The following is an 18,739-nucleotide window of genomic DNA, read 5'->3' as shown; positions in this document are numbered from 1 at the left end:
CAGTTTGCAGTTTTCCCAGGGAGAGGTGAATGTTCTGAAAGAGATTTGCAGCAAGATGACAACAAATTGTAAGTCCTCTCGAGATGACTGTCTGTGAATTATTATTATTAACAATGACTGGGAAAACAGACTATCTAGAGGGACAATCCAGGAAGAATAACATCATTGAGTCCTCACATGGGAACTGGTCCAAGTCTGAGGAGAAAGTAAGAAGAATTATCACTGAAAAGCTGCAGATGGATCATACAAAGATTAAAGTGGAGCGCACCCACAGGTCTGGAAACATGTCACCAGCCCAGGTGACAGGCCCAGGCCGATAGTGGACAAGTTCCTGAGGTTTAATAAGGGCAATATGGCTGTTCTGGAAAGAGCCAAGATCTTGAGAGGTACCAACATCAATAGTGTTGGATCTGTGATATCCACTTTTATTAATCATACAGTATCTTCACTAATTCTGCAGAGCTTTGCTCCAAACTATTATCAGTTTCCATTGTCTGTAGTGACCATACCATTTTGGTAATAACAAGGAAAGCCAAAGTGCCAAAGGTTTGGCCATAAGTAATTTATAAGAAATCATACAAATGTTTTCTTAGAACTCTTTTGTTGAAGATGTAAAACATTTATGTGTACCTGATGTGTATGAGTAAGTGAATCCAGATGCAGCACTGGAGGTATGTATTACATTATTCATGCCAATTGTTTGGAATACCTGGGATAGGATAAAGTAATCCTTCTAACCCCCCCCCCCTAAAAGATTTAGATGCACTATTGTAAAGTGGTTGTTCCACTGGATATCATAAGGTGAATGCACCAATTTCTAAGTCGCTCTGGATAAGAGCGTCTGCTAAATGACGTAAATGTAAATGTAAAATAAGCATTCACCAGTTAAGAAACTAACTGTTAGAGCTCCCTGGATTGATGATGAATTTAACTTATTTGTGACATTCTATACATTTTGACATTTTCTGACTAAACTTAACAAAAAGAAGACGAAATGATATTACCAAATAAAAATAAATTACATAATACACAATGAAAAAGTATTTGGAGTACCTTAAATATCATGTGCAGAAAACCCAATTCTTCTCCATCGTTCATTGAAGTTGATGTGTAATTTATGACAAAACCTTTCGATATTGCTAATCATTTCAATTACTATTTCACTAGTAAAGTGGAAAAACTCAAGTGAAATGACAACATTGAACAGTGAACCATCATACTTTTGTACAAAAGAATAATGAGAGAAGGATTGCTGTTTTGAATTTGGTCAAGGTGGAAAAATGATTGATATCCATCAATAATGATAAGCCACCAGGTATAGACAATCTTGGTGGGAAACTATTGAATGGTACCAGACTGTATTGCAACTTCTATTTGTTATATCTTTAACCAAAGCCAAAAAAGTTGTGTGTCCACAGGCGTGGAAGGAAGCTAAAGTAATTCCACTGTCTAAAATTAGTAAAGCACCCTTTGCTGGCTCTAACAGCCGCCCAATCAGTTTGCTGCCTGTTCTTAGTAAACTTGATGGAGAGGATTGTGTTTGACCAGATACAGTGCTATTTTTCAGAGAACAAGTTCACTACTGACTTTCAACATGCGTATAGAGAAGGCCACTCAACTTGTACAGCACTGACTCAGATGATAGATGGTTGGTTAAAATAAATGGATAATAAGATGATAGTTGGATCTGTGTTGCAAGATTTCAGTGCAACCTTTGAAGTTATTGATCATAAATTGTTATTAAAAAAACATACTTGCTATGGCTTTACATCACCTGCCATGACATGGTTGGAGAGTTATTTATCTAATAGAACCCAGAGAGTATTCTTTTAACATCAGAAACAGTTGAAGTCGGAAGTTAGGTTGGAGTCACTTAGGTTGGAGTCATTAAAACTCATTTTTCAACCACTCCACAAATTTCTTGTTAACAAACTATAGTTTTGGCAAGTCGGTTAGGACATCTACTTCGTGCATGACGCAAGTCATTTTTCCAACAATTGTTTACAGACAGATTAGTTCACTTATAATTCACTGTATCACAATTCAAGTGGTTCAGAAGTTTACATACACAAAGTTGACTGTGCCTTTAAACAGCTTGGAAAATTCCAGAACATTATATCATGGCTTTAGAAGTTTCTGATAGGCTAATTTACATAATTTGAGTCAATTGGAGGTGTACCTGTGGATGTATTTCAAGGCCTGCCTTCAAACTCAGTGCATCTATTCTTGACATCATGGGAAAAAAATGTAAAATCAGCCAAGACCTCAGAAACAAAATTATAGACCTCCACAAGTCTGGTTCATCCTTGGGACCATTTTCCAAATGCCTGAAGGTACCACGTTCATTTGTACAAACAATAGTATGCAAGTATAAACACCATGGGACCACGCAGCCGTCATACCACTCAGGAAGGAGAAGTGTTCTGTCTCTTAGAGATGAACGCACTTTGGTGCGAAAAGTGCAAATCAATCCCAGAACTACAGTAAAGGACCTGGTGAAGATGCTGGAGGAAATAGGTACAAAAGTATTTATATCCACAGTAAAATGAGTCCTATATCGACATAACCTGAAAGGCCGCTGAGCAAGGAAGAAGCCACTGCTCCAAAACCGTCATTAAAAAGCCAGACTACGGTTTACAACTGCACATGGGGACAAAGATCGTACTTTTTTAGAAATGTCCTCTTGTCTGATGAAACAAAAATAGAACTGTTTGGCCATAATGACCATCGTTATGTTTGGAGGAAAAAGGGGGAGGCTTGCAAGCCGAAGAACACTATCCCAACTGTGAAGCACGGGGGTGGCAGCATAATGTTGTGGGAGTGCTTTGCTGCAGGAGGGACTGGTGCACTTCACAAAATAGATGACATCATGAGGAAGGGAAATGATGTGGATATATTGAAGCAACATCTCAAGACATCAGTCAGGAAGTTAAAGCTTGGTCGCAAATGGGTCTTCCAAATGGACAATGACCCCAAGCATACTTCCAAAGTTGTGGCAAAATGGCTTTAGGACAACAAAGTCAAGGTATTGGAGTGGCCATCACAAAGCCCTGACCTCAATCCCATAGAAAATGTGTGGGAAGAACTGAAAAAGCATGTGCGAGCAAGGAGGCCTACAAACCTGACTCCGTTACACCAGCTCTGTCAGGAGGAATGGTCCAAAATTCACCCAATTTATTGTTGGAAGCTTGTGGAAGGCTAACCGAAATGTTTGATCCAAGTTAAACAATTTAAAGGCAATGCTACCAAATACTAATTGAGGGGAAGTGTAAACTTCTGACCCACTGGGAATGTGAAGAAAGAAATAAAAGCTGAAATAAATCATTCTCTCTACTGTTATTCTGACATTTCACATTCTTAAAATAAAATGTTGATCTTAACTGACGTAAGACGGGAAGTTTTTACTAGGATTAAATGTCAGGAATTGTGAAAAACTGAGTTTAAATGTATTTGGCTAAGGTGTATGTAAACTTCCGACTTCAACTGTATGTACAGTACGGTGTCCCTCAGGGCAGTTGCCCTTGGCCACTACTCTGCGCTAGCTAGAATGACTATGTATGTGGATGATTCCACACTCTACATGTCAGCACCCAAAGCCAGTGAGCTCACTGAAATTCTAAATTCTAAACCTCAGCTGGAGTTAAAGGGTGTGATCATCAGTAGTGTAAAATACTTAAGTAAAAATACTTTAAAGAACTACTTAAGTAGTTTTTTGGGGTATCAGTACTTTACTTTACTATTTATATTTTTGCCAACTTTTACTTTTACTTCACTACATTCCTAAAGAAAATAATGTACTTTTTACTCCATACATTTTCTCTGACGCCCAAAAGTACTCCTCACATTTTGACAGGAAAATGGTCCAAATCACATACTTATCAAGAGAACATCCCTGGTCATCCCTACTGCCTCTGATCTGGCGGACTCACAAAGCACAAATGCTTTGTTTGTAAATTATGTCTAAGTGTTGAAGTGTGCCATTGCTATCCGTAAATAAAAAACATATGAGAAAATTGTGCTTTCTGGTATGGTTAATATAACACATGTGAAATGATTTATACTTTTACTTTTACTTTTGATACTTAAGTACACTTTAGCAATTCCCTTTACTTTTGAAACTTAAGTATATTGAAATCCAAATACCTTTACACTTTTACTCAAGCATTATTTTACTGGGTGACTTTCACTTTTACTTGAGTTATTTTATGTTAAGGTATCTTTACTTTTACTCAAGTATGACAATTGAGTACTTTTTCCACCACTGGTGATCATTGATGAAGTTGAGGTAGCTAAACTCCTAGGTATAACACTGGATGGTCAAATATCATGCTCATGTCATATTGACAAAGATTTTGTTAAGATGGGGAGGGGTATGTCTGTTATTAAAAGAGATTGTGTTTTTGACACACAAATCTACTGTACTAGTTGTTCAGGCTCTGTAATTGTCCCATCTTAATTACTGTCTGGTAATATGGTCAAATGCAGCAAAGAAAGACCTAGCAAAGTTGCAGCTGGCTCAAAACAGAGCAGCATGCCTTGCCCTTAACTGCACATACAGAACTAACATCAACAACATACAGTCTTTCCTGGTTGAGGATTGACAAGATATTAATTGCTTCTCTTCTAGTTTTTACTGTGACAAAAATTCCAGATTGTCTGCATAATCAAATAACATTCAGCTCACACACTCATACCCCACAATACATGCCACCAGGGGTCTCTTCACAGTCCCCAACTCCAAGACAAATTCACAGCAAAACACAGAGCCATTTATACAGAGCCATGATTGCATGGAACTCCCAATTACTTAAGCAAACAGCTTTAAAAATGAATTAAACAACAACTCATGGAACGGCAGGGACTGTGAGGAGACACACAGACACAAAGACACACATTCTTTTTTGTTGTATTGTTTTTACTTTTTGTTGTTTTTGTATTGTTTGTATATCATTGCATTTTAAATTTGTGTGACTGTCCTTGTTTATCAGTGTATCAGCGTTTTGTGTTTTGTGTTTTTAGTGGACCCCAGGAAGAGTAGCTACTGCTTCTGCAAAAGCTAATAGAGATCCAAATAAACAAATGAAGAGATCACTTGCTCCTCCCAAGTTAACCTGAAACTGTACAAGCGAAGGATTATCAGAGATTTTCAACCTCTAGTACTCCTGGTTAACAAAAAAAATGAATAGAAAATGAATTACTCTGATATTGCCTTCCTAAACAATCGTTGGTGGAGGGGTTTTTGGGTCTGTTGAGAGGCTATGGATTTATCATCAGATGACTGCAACGAAAGAGTTACAGTCTCACTGAGCAACAAACATCACTACTTTATCAAACAGATTGCAGGGAAAAGTCAGCAAAGCTCAGAGGGAGAGGTACAGACGTATGGGGAGAACTCAATTAAGCTTTCCAACATGATCTCCCCATGCTTTAATAACCCCATGCAGAGTAGGTACACTGTGGCTGACTGGTTATGTCCCAAATGGCACCCTATTCCCTATACAGTGCATTACTTTTGACCCAAGCCTTATAGGTCAAAAGTAGTGCATTACTTAGATAATAGAGTGCCATTTGGGACAAAGCCCCCCGCCACGTCCTGCCAGAGCTGGTACAAATGTTAATAGGATGTAGTTATGCTGTTTTCATGACCTGTGGTAAAGGACATCACTGAGGGAGAATGTCTGACATTGACCTTGGTTAACAACATAAAAATGACACTATATTTCCTATTTAGTGCACTCCTTGTGACCAGGACCCTGGTCAAAGTAGTGCACTAAAGAATATGGTAGCATTTGGGACACAACCATAGAGCTATTCATGAACACCACATATCCTCCTGCTCGTTCATCACCCTGAGTTTGCAGTACATCACTCTATAAAAATGTGAAATCGAACAATGTTGTAGATGTGAAAAGGAGGCCATAGCTAAAAAGCTCTCAGGGTATTTAGCATGTCCCATCAGATAAGGCCTCAATCTGCTAAGCACACTAGCACTGAGCAGCGGAGGGCAATTGAGCCTGCATGTCTCTGTTTTTTCAATCAAATCCAATTACTTGTTTGGCTCGGAGAGCGGCAGAGAGCGGGAGGAGGGCAGGGATGCATAAACAAGGCCACCTCCAGCTGACGAAGGTACCCAGCAGTTTGTAGCTGACTGGGCCATATCTCAAATGGAACCCTATTCCCTTTATAGTGCACTACTTTTAACCTGGGCCTATAGGGCTCTGGTCAAAAGTAATGCACTGTATAAATAATAGGGTGCCATTTGGGATGTACCCTGGCTGCAGCTCCAGGCTCTGTCAGATGTGCATCAGGGCTCCAACTCATCTGGTTCACACTGTTCTGCCATAGCCACTGGAAATTACAAACAACCACAGGCCATGGAGACCTGAGACAAACACATATGGCCAAACATCAAACCCACATGGATTCTTGTTTACTCCCCTTCCAGTTTTGAAGAAAAGTGCCATCAAAAGTCCTTTGATCTCAATATGAAAAAAGTATCACACTGTGTTCTGAAACGAACAAAAAAATGCTGATCAAATTATGTTAGAAAATATCAGGGATATTACTCTAAGAAGTGTTATTATCACTTAAAAATGCATTATAAACTCAAAAAGATCTCTTCCCGTCACACCTGTGCATTGAGTGCCAACAATTCTAGCACAGAAAGACCAATAATATGCAGCACATTTCTGCTGCAGTAATTCCTACTGTCAATGTGTCACAGATATGGTATAAACTATGTCAGAACACCCCAGTGGTGTAAACCCTGGAGAGTTCATGAAGCACATATTTCTCTGTGGGCCATGGGCAAAAGTAATGCACTAAATAGTGAATGGGGTGCCATTTGGGATGCACACTCACTGACGCTGTCATGGGACAGAAAGAGGGACAACAGCTCAGGGGCACCATTCTCCATAGGGAAGTAGTGTACTGAATGTCTGTGGAGAAGTTAGAATCCATTGCCTTGATACCTAGTCTTTGTCTCAGCCTGCAGTAACGAAACAAATAAGATCATGTCAAACTCCTGATTTCCAGCATTTCATGAACTTTTAGATTGAGGGGTGATAACAATTACAATTTTGATCCAAATGACTTCCACCCAATAATTGGAATGGAAGTCAGAGAGCCCTGAGCTGTTCTCTCATTTGAGTGTCAGTGAGTGTCTCCCTGCATCTGAGGTATAAGAGAAGGGAAGAGGAGACTACTAGAAGAGAAGAGAAGAGAAGAGAAGAGAAGAGAAGAGGAGAAGAGAGGATGACATAAGAGAACACTTCAAATAGCTTCAAGTATTTAACTTCAAGCTGATCTCAGTCAAAGTTCACAGCCATATTGTACGAGTGATTTATTTAATTTTCTTCCTCTACTATTCCATGATGCACTACCGAGATTATTCTATGATGTGCATGTGGTATGGTGTGAAATACAGTGAGCTCCAAAATCAAATCAAATCAAATGTATTTATATAGCCCTTCGTACATCAGCTGATATCTCAAAGTGCTGTACAGAAACCCAGCCTAAAACCCCAAACAGCAAGCAATGCATGTGAAAGAAGCACGGTGGCTAGGAAAAACTCCCTAGGAAAAACTCCCTAGAAAGGCCAAAAACCTAGGAAGAAACCTAGAGAGGAACCAGGCTATGAGGGGTGGCCAGTCCTCTTCTGGCTGTGCCGGGTGGATATTATAACAGAACATGGTCAAGATGTTAAAATGTTCATAAATGACCAGCATGGTCAAATAATAATAATCATAGTAGTAATCAAAAGTACTGGGGCAGTGGCACATTTTTTGTTCTTTTGGCTATGTACTCCAGCACTTTGTACTTGAAATGATACAATGACTAGGTTGAAGTGCAGACTATCAGCTTTAATTTGAGGGTATTTTCATCCATTTAGAAATTACAGCACTTTTTGTACATAGTCCTCCCATTTTGGGGGACCAAAAGTATTGGGACAATTTCCCTTATATGTGTATGAAAGTAGTCAAAAGTTTAGCATTTGGTCCCATATTCCTAGCATGCAATGATTACATCAAACTTTGACTCTACAAACTTGTTGGATGCATTTACTGTTTGTTTTGCTTGTGTTTCAGATTATTTTGTGCCCAATAGAAATAAATGGTAAATAATGTATTGTATCATTTTGGAGTCAATTCTACTGTAAACACAAATATAATATACTGCTCAAAAAAATAAAGGGAACACTAAAATAACACATCCTAGATCTGAATGAATGAAATAATCTTATTAAATACTTTTTTCTTTACATAGTTTAATGTGCTGACAACAAAATCACACAAAAATAATCAATGGAAATCCAATTTATCTACCCATGGAGGTCTGGATTTGGAGTCACACTCAAAATTAAAGTGGAAAACCACACTACAGGCTGTTCCAACTTTGATGTAATGTCCTTAAAACAAGTCAAAATGAGGCTCAGTAGTGTGTGTGGCCTCCACGTGCCTGTATGACCTCCCTACAACGCCTGGGCATGCTCCTGATGAGGTGGCGGATGGTCTCCTGAGGGATCTCCTCCCAGACCTGGACTAAAGCATCCGCCAACTCCTGGACAGTCTGTGGTGGATGGAGCGAGACATGATGTCCCAGATGTGCTCAATTGGATTCAAGTCTGGGGAACGGGCGGCCCAGTCCATAGCATCAATGCCTTCCTCTTGCAGGAACTGCTGACACACTCCAGCCACATGAGGTCTAGCATTGTCTTGCATTAGGAGGAACCCAGGGCCAACCGCACCAGCATATGGTCTCACAAGGGGTCTGAGGATCTCATCTCGGTACCTAATGGCAGTCAGGCTACCTCTGACGAGCACATGGAGGGCTGTGCGGCCCCCCAAATAAATGCCACCCCACACCATGACTGACCCACCGCCAAACCGGTCATGCTGGAGGATGTTGCAGGCAGCAGAACGTTCTCCACAGCGTCTCCAGACTCTGTCACGTCTGTCACATGTGCTCAGTGTGAACCTGCTTTCATCTGTGAAGAGCACAGGCCGCCAGTGGCGAATTTGCCAATCTTGGTGTTCTCTGGCAAATGCCAAATGTCCTGCACGGTGTTGGGCTGTAAGCACAACCCCCACCTGTGGACGTCAGGTCCTCATACCACCCTCATGGAGTCTGTTTCTGACCGTTTGAGCAGACACATGCACATTTGTGGCCTGCTGGAGGTCATTTTGCAGGGCTCTGGCAGTGCTCCTCCTGCTCCTCCTTGCACAAAGGCGAAGGTAGCGGTCCTGCTGCTGGGTTGTTGCCCTCCTACGGCCTCCTCCACGTCTCCTGATGTACTGGCCTGTCTCCTGGTAGCGCCTCCATGCTCTGGACACTACGCTGACAGACACAGCAAACCTTCTTGCCACAGCTCGCATTGATGTGCCATCCTGGATGAGCTGCACTACCTGAGCCACTTGTGTGGGTTGTAGACTCCGTCTCATGCTACCACTAGAGTGAAAGCACCGCCAGCATTCAAAAGTGACCAAAACATCAGCCAGGAAGCATAGGAAGTGAGAAGTGGTCTGTGGTCCCCACCTGCAGAACCACTCCTTTATTGGGGGTGTCTTGCTAACTGCCTATAATTTCCACCTGTTGTCTATTCCATTTGCACAACAGCATGTGAAATTTATTGTCAATCAGTGTTGCTTCCTAAGTGGACAGTTTGATTTCACAGAAGTGTGATTGACTTGGAGTTACATTGTGTTGTTTAAGTGTTCCCTTTATTTTTTTGAGCAGTGTATGTTTCAAAACACTTCTACATTAATGTGGATGCTACCATGATTATGGATAATCCTGGATGAATCGTGAATAATGATGAGTGAGAAAGTTACAGAGGCATAAATATCAAACCCCCTCCCAAAAAGCTAACCTCCCTGGTTATTGTAACGGTGAGAGGTTAGCATGTCTTCAGGGTATGATATTTTTGCATCTGCAGTTCGGTGTCATAATCAACTTCACTGGGCAAATGCTCACCTTCAATGGCCACTGGCACACTGGAGAAGTGTGCTCTTCACAGATTAATCGTGGTTTCAACTGCACCAGACAGATGGCAGACAGCGTAGAGTGTATGGCATCTTGCGGGTGAGCAGTTTGCTGATGTTAACGTTGTGAACAGAGTGCCCCATGTGGCAGTGGGGTTATGGTATGGGCAGGCATAAGTTACGGACAATGAACACAATTGCATTTTATCAATGGCAATTTGAATGCACGGAGATACCGTGACGCGATCCTGAGGCCCATTGTCGTTCCATTCATCCGCCGTCTTCACCTCATGTTTCAGCATGATAATCCACGTCCCCATGTCGCAAGGATATGTACACCATTCCTGTAAACTGAAAATGCCCCAGTTCTTCCATGGCCTGCATACTCACCAAACATGTCACCCATTGAGCATGTTTGAGATCCTCTGGATCGACGGGGTCACACCAGATACTGACTGGTTTTCTGATCCACGCCCCTACTTTTTTTTAAAGGTATCTGTGACCAACAGATACATATGTGTATTGCTAGTCATGTGAAATCCATAGATTCGGGCCTAATTTATTTATTTCAATTGACTGATTTCCTTATATGAATTGTAACTCAGTAAAGTCTTTGGAATTGTTGCATGTTGCGTTTATATTTTTGTTCAGTGTACTACTACAGTGAGCTCCAAAAGTACTGGGACAGTGACAAATATTGGATCACTCTGGATGCAAAAGGTTAATACAAAGTATTAACTTAAGGGGGCTGAATAATTTTGCACGGACAATTTTTCAGTTTTTTATTTGTTAAAAAGGTTTGAAATATCCAATAAATTTCGTTCCACTTCATAATTGTGTCCCACTTGTTGTTGATTCTTCACAAAAAATTACAGTTTTATATCTTTATGTTTGAAGCCTGAAATGTGGCAAAAGGTCGAAAAGTTCAAGGGGGCCGAATACTTTCGCAAGGCACTGTAAGTGTAAAAAGCTTCTCACATCAATGCATAAAAACAGAACTAATGGTATCTTAGGCTTCAATCACACTAATAAGCTATTGTTGAGGAAGCCAGTAATTTACTCAGTGCTGAAGTACCAATCTATCGCAGTCATTAACGTGTTGAAGTATAGATTTCTTTCCAGAGAGCAGTTCTCATCTTTTAATCGACATCTTAAAAGCTTGGATCCCTGTTATCTGATAAAGAGATGCCACCCTCAGTAGATGTGCTGTGCAGATCACGATAAACAACTGAGGCAGTACATCAGAAATGAATCAATCACACAAACTCCAATGCCCAGGTTCCACCAACTTAAGAATACACTTTGTATGGGAGAGTGAGAGAAAGAGACAGAGAGCGAGACAGACCGAGATAAAGAGAGACAGAGTGAAGTGCCTCATGATGTGATTGACAGTTGGGTCCTATTTTCTCTCCCTCAGCTGGACTGTAATGATGCTCTCAGGCTGACTACAGGTGGGACACTGCAATCTAACCCAGAGAGGAGCTGCTACATGAAGGGCTTCTGAGTAGCGTCCTCAGGCACAGGATCCACTCCAAAGGGTTGCAGTAACAGAAGAGGATGTCTGTTACCATGGTGCTGCATGGGGAGAAAATTAAGCTAGAGGTGTGCTGGAGTAAAAAAAAAAAAATCATCAGCTTCTAACTACTGACAATTGCTGACATGTATACCAGCAAAAGAAAGAAGCTGTTCATTCAGTTAATAATTTATTTCAGTTACAAGTCATGGGACTTGAGTGGTACAATTAAACACGTACAAATTACAATAATTATTTAATAGTCAAAGTAAGCCAAAACTGAAAAAGGAGAGGATTTTCTGAATATATTTCAGATACCGGTAGGCCTAATTATAGAAAATAATACTTGGGAACTCAAGGGGTGACAAGGAAAACAGTCCTGTAAATAATTAATGGTAAATTGATTGTTCAAGGAAGCGGTCCTGTACAAATTGTGAAGATACAGTATCAAAGTAATCAAGATCACAGATGTTACTTCGAAGTCAGAAACTTTCTATAATTTGGCATTACACTACTCAATTTCAGTGTTACATTGTTCTTTTTTTAAACCAAGAATAACAATGCAAAGACAAAATTCTCTGCAAATAATTTATTAATATATACAAATAAAAAACATCTCTTGCTCGTTTATCAGAAAATAGGTAAGTACTGTAAGTCTCGGCTGTCTAGCAAATCCAATTAATTTCATGTGTTGATGTGTGCTGGTTGCACCATGCATCATGACTTAATACAAAATGAAAGTATTTGAGACAGGATTTGTATTATCGAATAAATGTTTAGTTTAATTTGACATAAGAGAAATATACTGTAGCATGAGTGAAATGTCTCAAAGTCAGTGATTCTTGTTGAGTTTTCAAACATTGTCAACACCTAACAACATTCTTAATGCAAAGCCACACCATTGAAAACTTCATTGCAGGATGAAAACATGTCCAGTTTAAAGGTGTAGCCATTCCTTGAATCATCAAACACATAGGCCAAACATAGGGGTAAAACAAAGACTATTGAAGATGACACAATGGGCTCAAAAAGCATTCATACAAAGATGAGTCATTTTGCATTTTATTTTTGTTTTGACTTGTGCTTTAGCCTTTAAAATGTAGCTTCTTGCTGGATGTACCTCTAGTGAAATACATTTGTACAAGTTCTTATTAAAAATAACATTTCAATTCAACCTCAAATCATGTTAAAATGTTCTATTGGTCAATAACTTTATTCAAAAAGAGGATTTCAAAAGATTCATCTTCCACTTTTGTGCAGAAAGGCCCTCCTCAATGTCACTGAATTATATACATCAACAATACTAGTGTACGATCCGCTCAAAGTCTTTTCCGAAGTATTCTTGCTCATTAAAATCAAAGGACTTCGGTTTAGTTCATTTTTCCAACCTGGTCAGTTCCTCAGATCCTGAATGACGAAATTTCCATTCAACCAAGCCACTATGCTCCAATCCCCGGACTCAGACTGGCCATGAAATGGAGCAGTAGTTTCCAGAGGCTTTGATGAGAAGATCTGATGGACCTTCAAACAAGTTCAAGTACCTATGATGAGAGAAAAATACATGTGAGCAGGAAGGATACACCATGGCTGCATTTACACAGGCAGCCCAATTCTGATATTTTTTTCACTAATTGATCTTTTGACCAATCAGATCAGCTCTGAAAAAGAACTGATTGGTCAAAAGACCAATTAGTGGAAAGAAAATATCAGAATTGGGCAGCCTTTGTAGTCTACATTTTATCCAGGCTGAAAAACCCTCCATAGACTCCAATTGACAGCCTGCGATAAGATGGTCATTGTGAGTTCCCAACAAGAGAAAGACTGTAAATGCTAAGTACATAAGTAGACAGTTAAATACAATCAAAAAGCAAACCTTGATTGTTCCTTGACTGTTTGCAGCAATCAGCACATTGGAGTCCTATAAGAGAGGTCAGAAAAACAAACCATGAAACTTAAATTAGTACCTGTGGTTGATTGACATCAACATTATTCTATTTCCCTAATTATGCTTTTACTAAATAACAACAATGTGGCCTCAAAAAAAGAGTGTCTATAAATTTATCTATAATATTCAAACAATATCATCAGGTTATCAACTTCGTATGGTGCAAAACCAGTAGAAAACTGAGCTATGCTGCTAAGGGAAATTCAGTGAAAAGAGAAAGGAACAATTTTGATACCTCGCTCTACAACCAAGGTGCATGAATTGAGGAGCAAACTGAACAGGAGAGGAAATTCAGTAACTCTTGGAAAATATGCAGGGGCTTAATAAAAATGCTTCTTTATTGTTGAAACCGATGCATTTTGGCCCATAGACTTCATCAAAGGGGTGGGGGGGGTCATTTAAGCAGTGACAAGGGGGGTTAATTTAAGTAGTGACACACCATGGATTATAACTGTGTTGCCAGGTAGTTCAACCCTGTGTTCTTCTATTTACCAACCATGGAAATTGTAGGTGGCTTGATGTGTTTGAGATAGTGACCATTATTTTAGACCAAACTGTTTGTGTAATGAGCCATTCTTGTAGCAGTTACTTGTCCTTGTGTGAGAGAGTAATAACATGCTCCACTGGACAGTGGTGTCATTCTGCCTAGAGGAATACACTAGCTTCTTATACACCCTACACTGGGGGCATTATTAAGGTCACAAGACAGGCATTTGTTGTCAGTAAATACTTTGTTTGGAGCCGATTCAAAAGGCTTAACGCAGACATATACACTGGATATCAGACATACGAATCTCCACTGGTCTGACAAACACTCACTTACCCCGTCAGGCATAGCTCTCCAGCATACGGCGCTGACAAACTCATTGGTGTCATCTTCCTTCTTGTCTTTATCCAGCACACTCTTCACAGTGTCAAACTTAAATGTCAGCAGTGTCTTGGACAGGCCTTTGTAGTATAGATACAGAGAGTTGTTCTCACTTCCTGCAGAGAAACACGTCATTGTCAGTGATTGAACTCCAATATCTGGCATTTCATCAGTTCTTTTAGTACTCATCATATAAAAGTACTCACTACATTTGAAAGCACCCAAAAGGCATTCTTAAACAACTGCAAACACATCCACAATTGGTAATTTAGTCCCCAAACAGCATGAATTCTAAAGCCACATCTGAATGTCAATCTGATTGTGTCAATCTGAGTAAAAGCATGTGTGGCGCTGGACTTTTCCAGCACCACACAGCATGCAGCGGTCAACATGGTTCGGTCCCACTTACCACACGCAACATAGTCTCCATTGGAGGCAAGGCCAACAAAGTTCTTCTCATTGATGTGGCCCTTGAATGAGCGCAAGCAGTGGGGCTTGTTTACATTCCACAGCTTTAGCTGGCTGTCTGTTGAGCTGTGTGGTACAGAAGAGGAAATATGTCAGCAGAACATGCACTTCAGCTAGATGCATGCTAGATGCACTTCAGCTAGATGCGTATCAACGCACTGCATTCACTGATGTCGCCCTTCCACATCTGCAGTGAAAAGTGACAGAGCTAGAGTATGTATGTTAGACCATGAGACATCCCTAAATTCATTTTTCTTGCAGATTTGTCTGTAGCGTCCGAACGGTTTGACCAACAAACTATGGAAAGAAGATGAGTCTCTCACGAACACTATGGTGTTCTATATTTTGTTCTACAACCCCCCAACAAATGTCACGGGATTACCGTAAAAGGAACCTGTAACAGTTTAAAAAAAATTCATGGAAGTGTGAAGGTAGTTTTGTGCCTACATAAAAAAAAAAAGGTTTTATCTATATATATATAAAACCTTTGGACATACCTAGTCATTCAAGGATTTTTCTTTATTTTGCCATTTTCTAATAGTGAAGACATCAAAACCGTGAAAAAAACATGGAATCGAGTAGTAACCAAAAAAAGTGTTAGACAACTCAAAATATATTTTAGATTCTTCAAAAGTAGCCACCCTTTGCCTTAATGACAGCTTTGCACACTCTTGGCATTCTCTCAACCAGTTTCATGAGGAATGCTTTTCCAATAGTCTTGAAGGAGTTCCCACATTTGCTGAGTACTTGTTGGCTGTTTTTCCTTCACTCCGCGGTCCAACTCATCCCAAACCATCGCAATTGGATTGAGGTCGGGTGATTGTGGAGAACAGGCCATCTGATGCAGCACCATCACTCTCTTTCTTTGTCAAATAGCCCTTTGTTTTGGTTCATTGTCCTGTTGAAAAACAAATAATACTCCCACTGAGCGTATGGCATTTCGCTGCAGAATGCTGTGGTATCCATGCTGGTTTAGTGTGCCTTGAATTCTAAATAAATCAGACAGTGTCATCAGCAAAGCACCCCCACACCGCCTCCTACATGCTTCATGGTGGGAACCACACATGCGCGGAGATCATCCGTTCAACTACTCTGAGTCTCACAAAGACACGGCGGTTAGAACCAAAAATCTCAAATTTGTGTGTTTTAGCAGTGCTTTCTTTGCAGCAATTCAACCATGAAAGCCTGATTCCCGCAGTCTCCTCTGAACAGTTGATGTTGAGATGTGTCTGTTACTTGAACACTGAAGCATTATTTGGGCTGCAATTTCTGAGGCTGGTAACGCTTAACTTATTTTCTGCAGCAGAGGTAACTCTAGATCTTCCTTTTCTGTGGCGGTCCTCATGAGAGCCAGTTTCATTATAGCGCTTGATGGTTTTTGTGACGGCACTTGAAGAAACGTTCAAAGTTCGACATTTTCCGGATTGACTGACCTTCATGTCTTAAAGTAACGATGGACTGTCATTTCTCTTTGCTTATTTGAGCTGTTCTTGCCATAATATAGACCTGTTTTTTTTTTTTACCAAACAGGGCTATCTTCTGTATACCACCCCTACCATGTCACAACATAACTGATTGGCCACTAGATGAAATAAATTCAACAAATTAACAAGGCACACCTGTTACTTGAAATGCATTCCAGGTGAGTACCTCATGAAGTGGGTGAGGGAATGCCAAGAGTGTGCAAAGCTGTCATCAAGGCAAAGGGTGGCTACTTTGAAGAATCTAAAATATGAAATATATTTTGATTTGTTTAACACTTTTTTGGTTAGTACATGATTCCATATGTGTTATTTCATAGTTTTGATGTCTTTAATATTATTCTACAATGTAGAACATAGTGAAAAGAACAACCCTGTTTTTTTATGTCCTTTTTGCCATTCATGAATGTGTTATTCAATGTGTTTCTATGGTCCATAGTATGGCCATCTTTAAACAATTCCATATGTTGTCAGTTTTGCACCACCCAATGTCTTAGACTCTAAAGAATTAGAGTTTTCAACAGGACAATGACCTAAAAGGCAAATGCTGTGTTAATTTGGGGAACATTTACCATAGTCATTCAAATTGTCAAACCGTGACAACCCAGAACTTAATTTGATTGAGGTGACTTACGCAGATACAATTTCCTCTCCGTTGACAAACTTAGCGTAGGACACAGCTTTCCTGTGGCCTTTGAACACCATGATGGGCTGTTTAGTGTTGCGGAGGTCGTAGTAGTGGACACAATGGTCTGGGAGAAAACGCAGAAAAGGACACAGTTGTAATTTGGGGGAGGGGGTTTGGAAGAAGTAGCAGCGCATTCAGGTCATTCTCATGAAACCATTAAAATACCATGGCAGTAATGATTTTAAATATAAAACATGTAATTTAGTAATATAACAAAATATCATAAGATAGTGTTCTCTACCTTGCACAAAGAGTGATTTCAACATAGTAATTAATTATTTTGGTATTTTATTGCATTTTCTGCTGACATTCTCATTACTGCAATGCGTCCAGCTGTCTGAATGCATGTTATGTTGTAATTTAAAACAGAGTAAAACGAAAATATTCTGAAAAAAATTCAATGGATGTTCTATACATTTTCAAATGACAGAAAAAATATGAACTGAATATTCATGTATAATAATAATGAAATTGTGGAAAAATTAAGTGTCTATGACTGATGTTCTCATCCTCATTTTTGAAGGACTGTTTACACACACAGAGAATTTTAAACAAAGTTTGATTTTCAATGAAGCAACACATCTGCCAGTACCTTCAAGATGTCTACCAGGTAAGCAGATCTTTATATTTCTCCAGTTAAAAGTTAAAAACATTCTCGTCAGACTGCGTACACAACATCATTAATTATCATTACAGATATAGGTAGGTTTCCACATTTCGAAAAACGTTACATTGAAGGTTTTCTATGAAAATATACTTCATTAATGTCTAATTATGTACATTGAGTAAACATTTGCTTAGTTATCATGTCTCCTCTATTGTTAGCAAAACATGCTAAGGTTCCTCATCCATTCTCACTTACCGCTGCAATTTAAGGCCAGTTGCGGTAGAGAGAACTTCTGCTTCGGTAATGAGAATTTAATCATACAGACTATTTTTTTAAATATATATAATTAACTATTAATTTAAATATTATTTACTAATGGTTGATATTTTGCTTTATGTCCTGTTTAATTGTAGACAGTCAGCAAGGGACAAAAACAAAGCTTTAGCGAAGGCTAGGCTGACAATTCAGAGAAAACATTTACACCAACCCAGAACTGCTGGAAGAGTACCAAAGGAAGGAGAGAGAGAGGTTCAGGGTTGGAGAGGTTACAGCAATAAATAAATAACACACACACATACATACACTCTATAGGAAGCCTATGCCCTCATACAGTGTCTATAGGAAGTCACATATCCACCACACACACAGTAAGCCATTTAGTTTGTACTATAGGATGTCCATACACAGTCTGTAAGCTATTCAGTCCCTACTATAGGATGTGTACACACAGACAGTCTGTAAGCATTCATTCCCTACTGCAGGATGCACACACACACACAGTCTGTAAGCCATTCTGTCTCTACTATAGGATGACTTGTCCATAACAGTAAGATTCTTCCCATGTTTGAGACATGCTCATTTCATGTAATGCTACCTTTCCAGTTCCAGATATCAAAAACGAAATTGTAAAATCAAGAAAACTCAAGATCTGACAAAGAAGCAACATGAAAAGAAGAAAACAGTTGCAGGAAAACTCAAAAAGGTATTACAGAAGAAAGAAACAGCTAAAAGCTGTATTGGACATAACACCTTCAAGCGAGGAAGATGATACACTTCAACATGTCCAAGAAGCAAATGAAGTTATTCAAAATCTTCAAGAAGACACAGCCTCCCCAAGACAACAGCCATTCTCACCTCAGCAGGTAAATGTCCCTGCCATCAACTCAACTCATAAAAGAAGAGAGACATC

At 39.6% G+C, this 18,739-nt stretch overlaps 1 protein-coding gene across 3 annotated transcripts in view; it reads right to left on the bottom strand.

The window, feature by feature from the left end:
- Positions 1-12,067: 12,067 nt before the first annotated feature.
- LOC106569074 (E3 ubiquitin-protein ligase COP1) overlaps positions 12,068-18,739 on the bottom strand; it is a 39,449-nt gene continuing 32,777 nt past the window's right edge. For all 3 annotated transcript variants that reach the window (XM_014140041.2, XM_014140042.2, XM_014140043.2), the window contains exons 16-20: positions 16,890-17,007; positions 14,716-14,840; positions 14,262-14,422; positions 13,367-13,411; positions 12,068-13,034 (exon numbers count right to left, since the gene is read on the bottom strand). In XM_014140041.2, the coding sequence (XP_013995516.1) occupies positions 13,017-13,034; positions 13,367-13,411; positions 14,262-14,422; positions 14,716-14,840; positions 16,890-17,007 (467 nt within the window). In that variant the 3' untranslated portion in view covers positions 12,068-13,016. The remainder of the gene's footprint in view (positions 13,035-13,366; positions 13,412-14,261; positions 14,423-14,715; positions 14,841-16,889; positions 17,008-18,739) is intronic.

This window comes from Salmo salar, chromosome ssa14 (assembly GCF_905237065.1).
Source record: "Salmo salar chromosome ssa14, Ssal_v3.1, whole genome shotgun sequence".
Classification (NCBI taxonomy): domain Eukaryota; kingdom Metazoa; phylum Chordata; class Actinopteri; order Salmoniformes; family Salmonidae; genus Salmo; species Salmo salar.
Note: the sequence above shows the minus strand (reverse complement) of the source record. Positions and strands in the feature narration are given on the sequence as shown.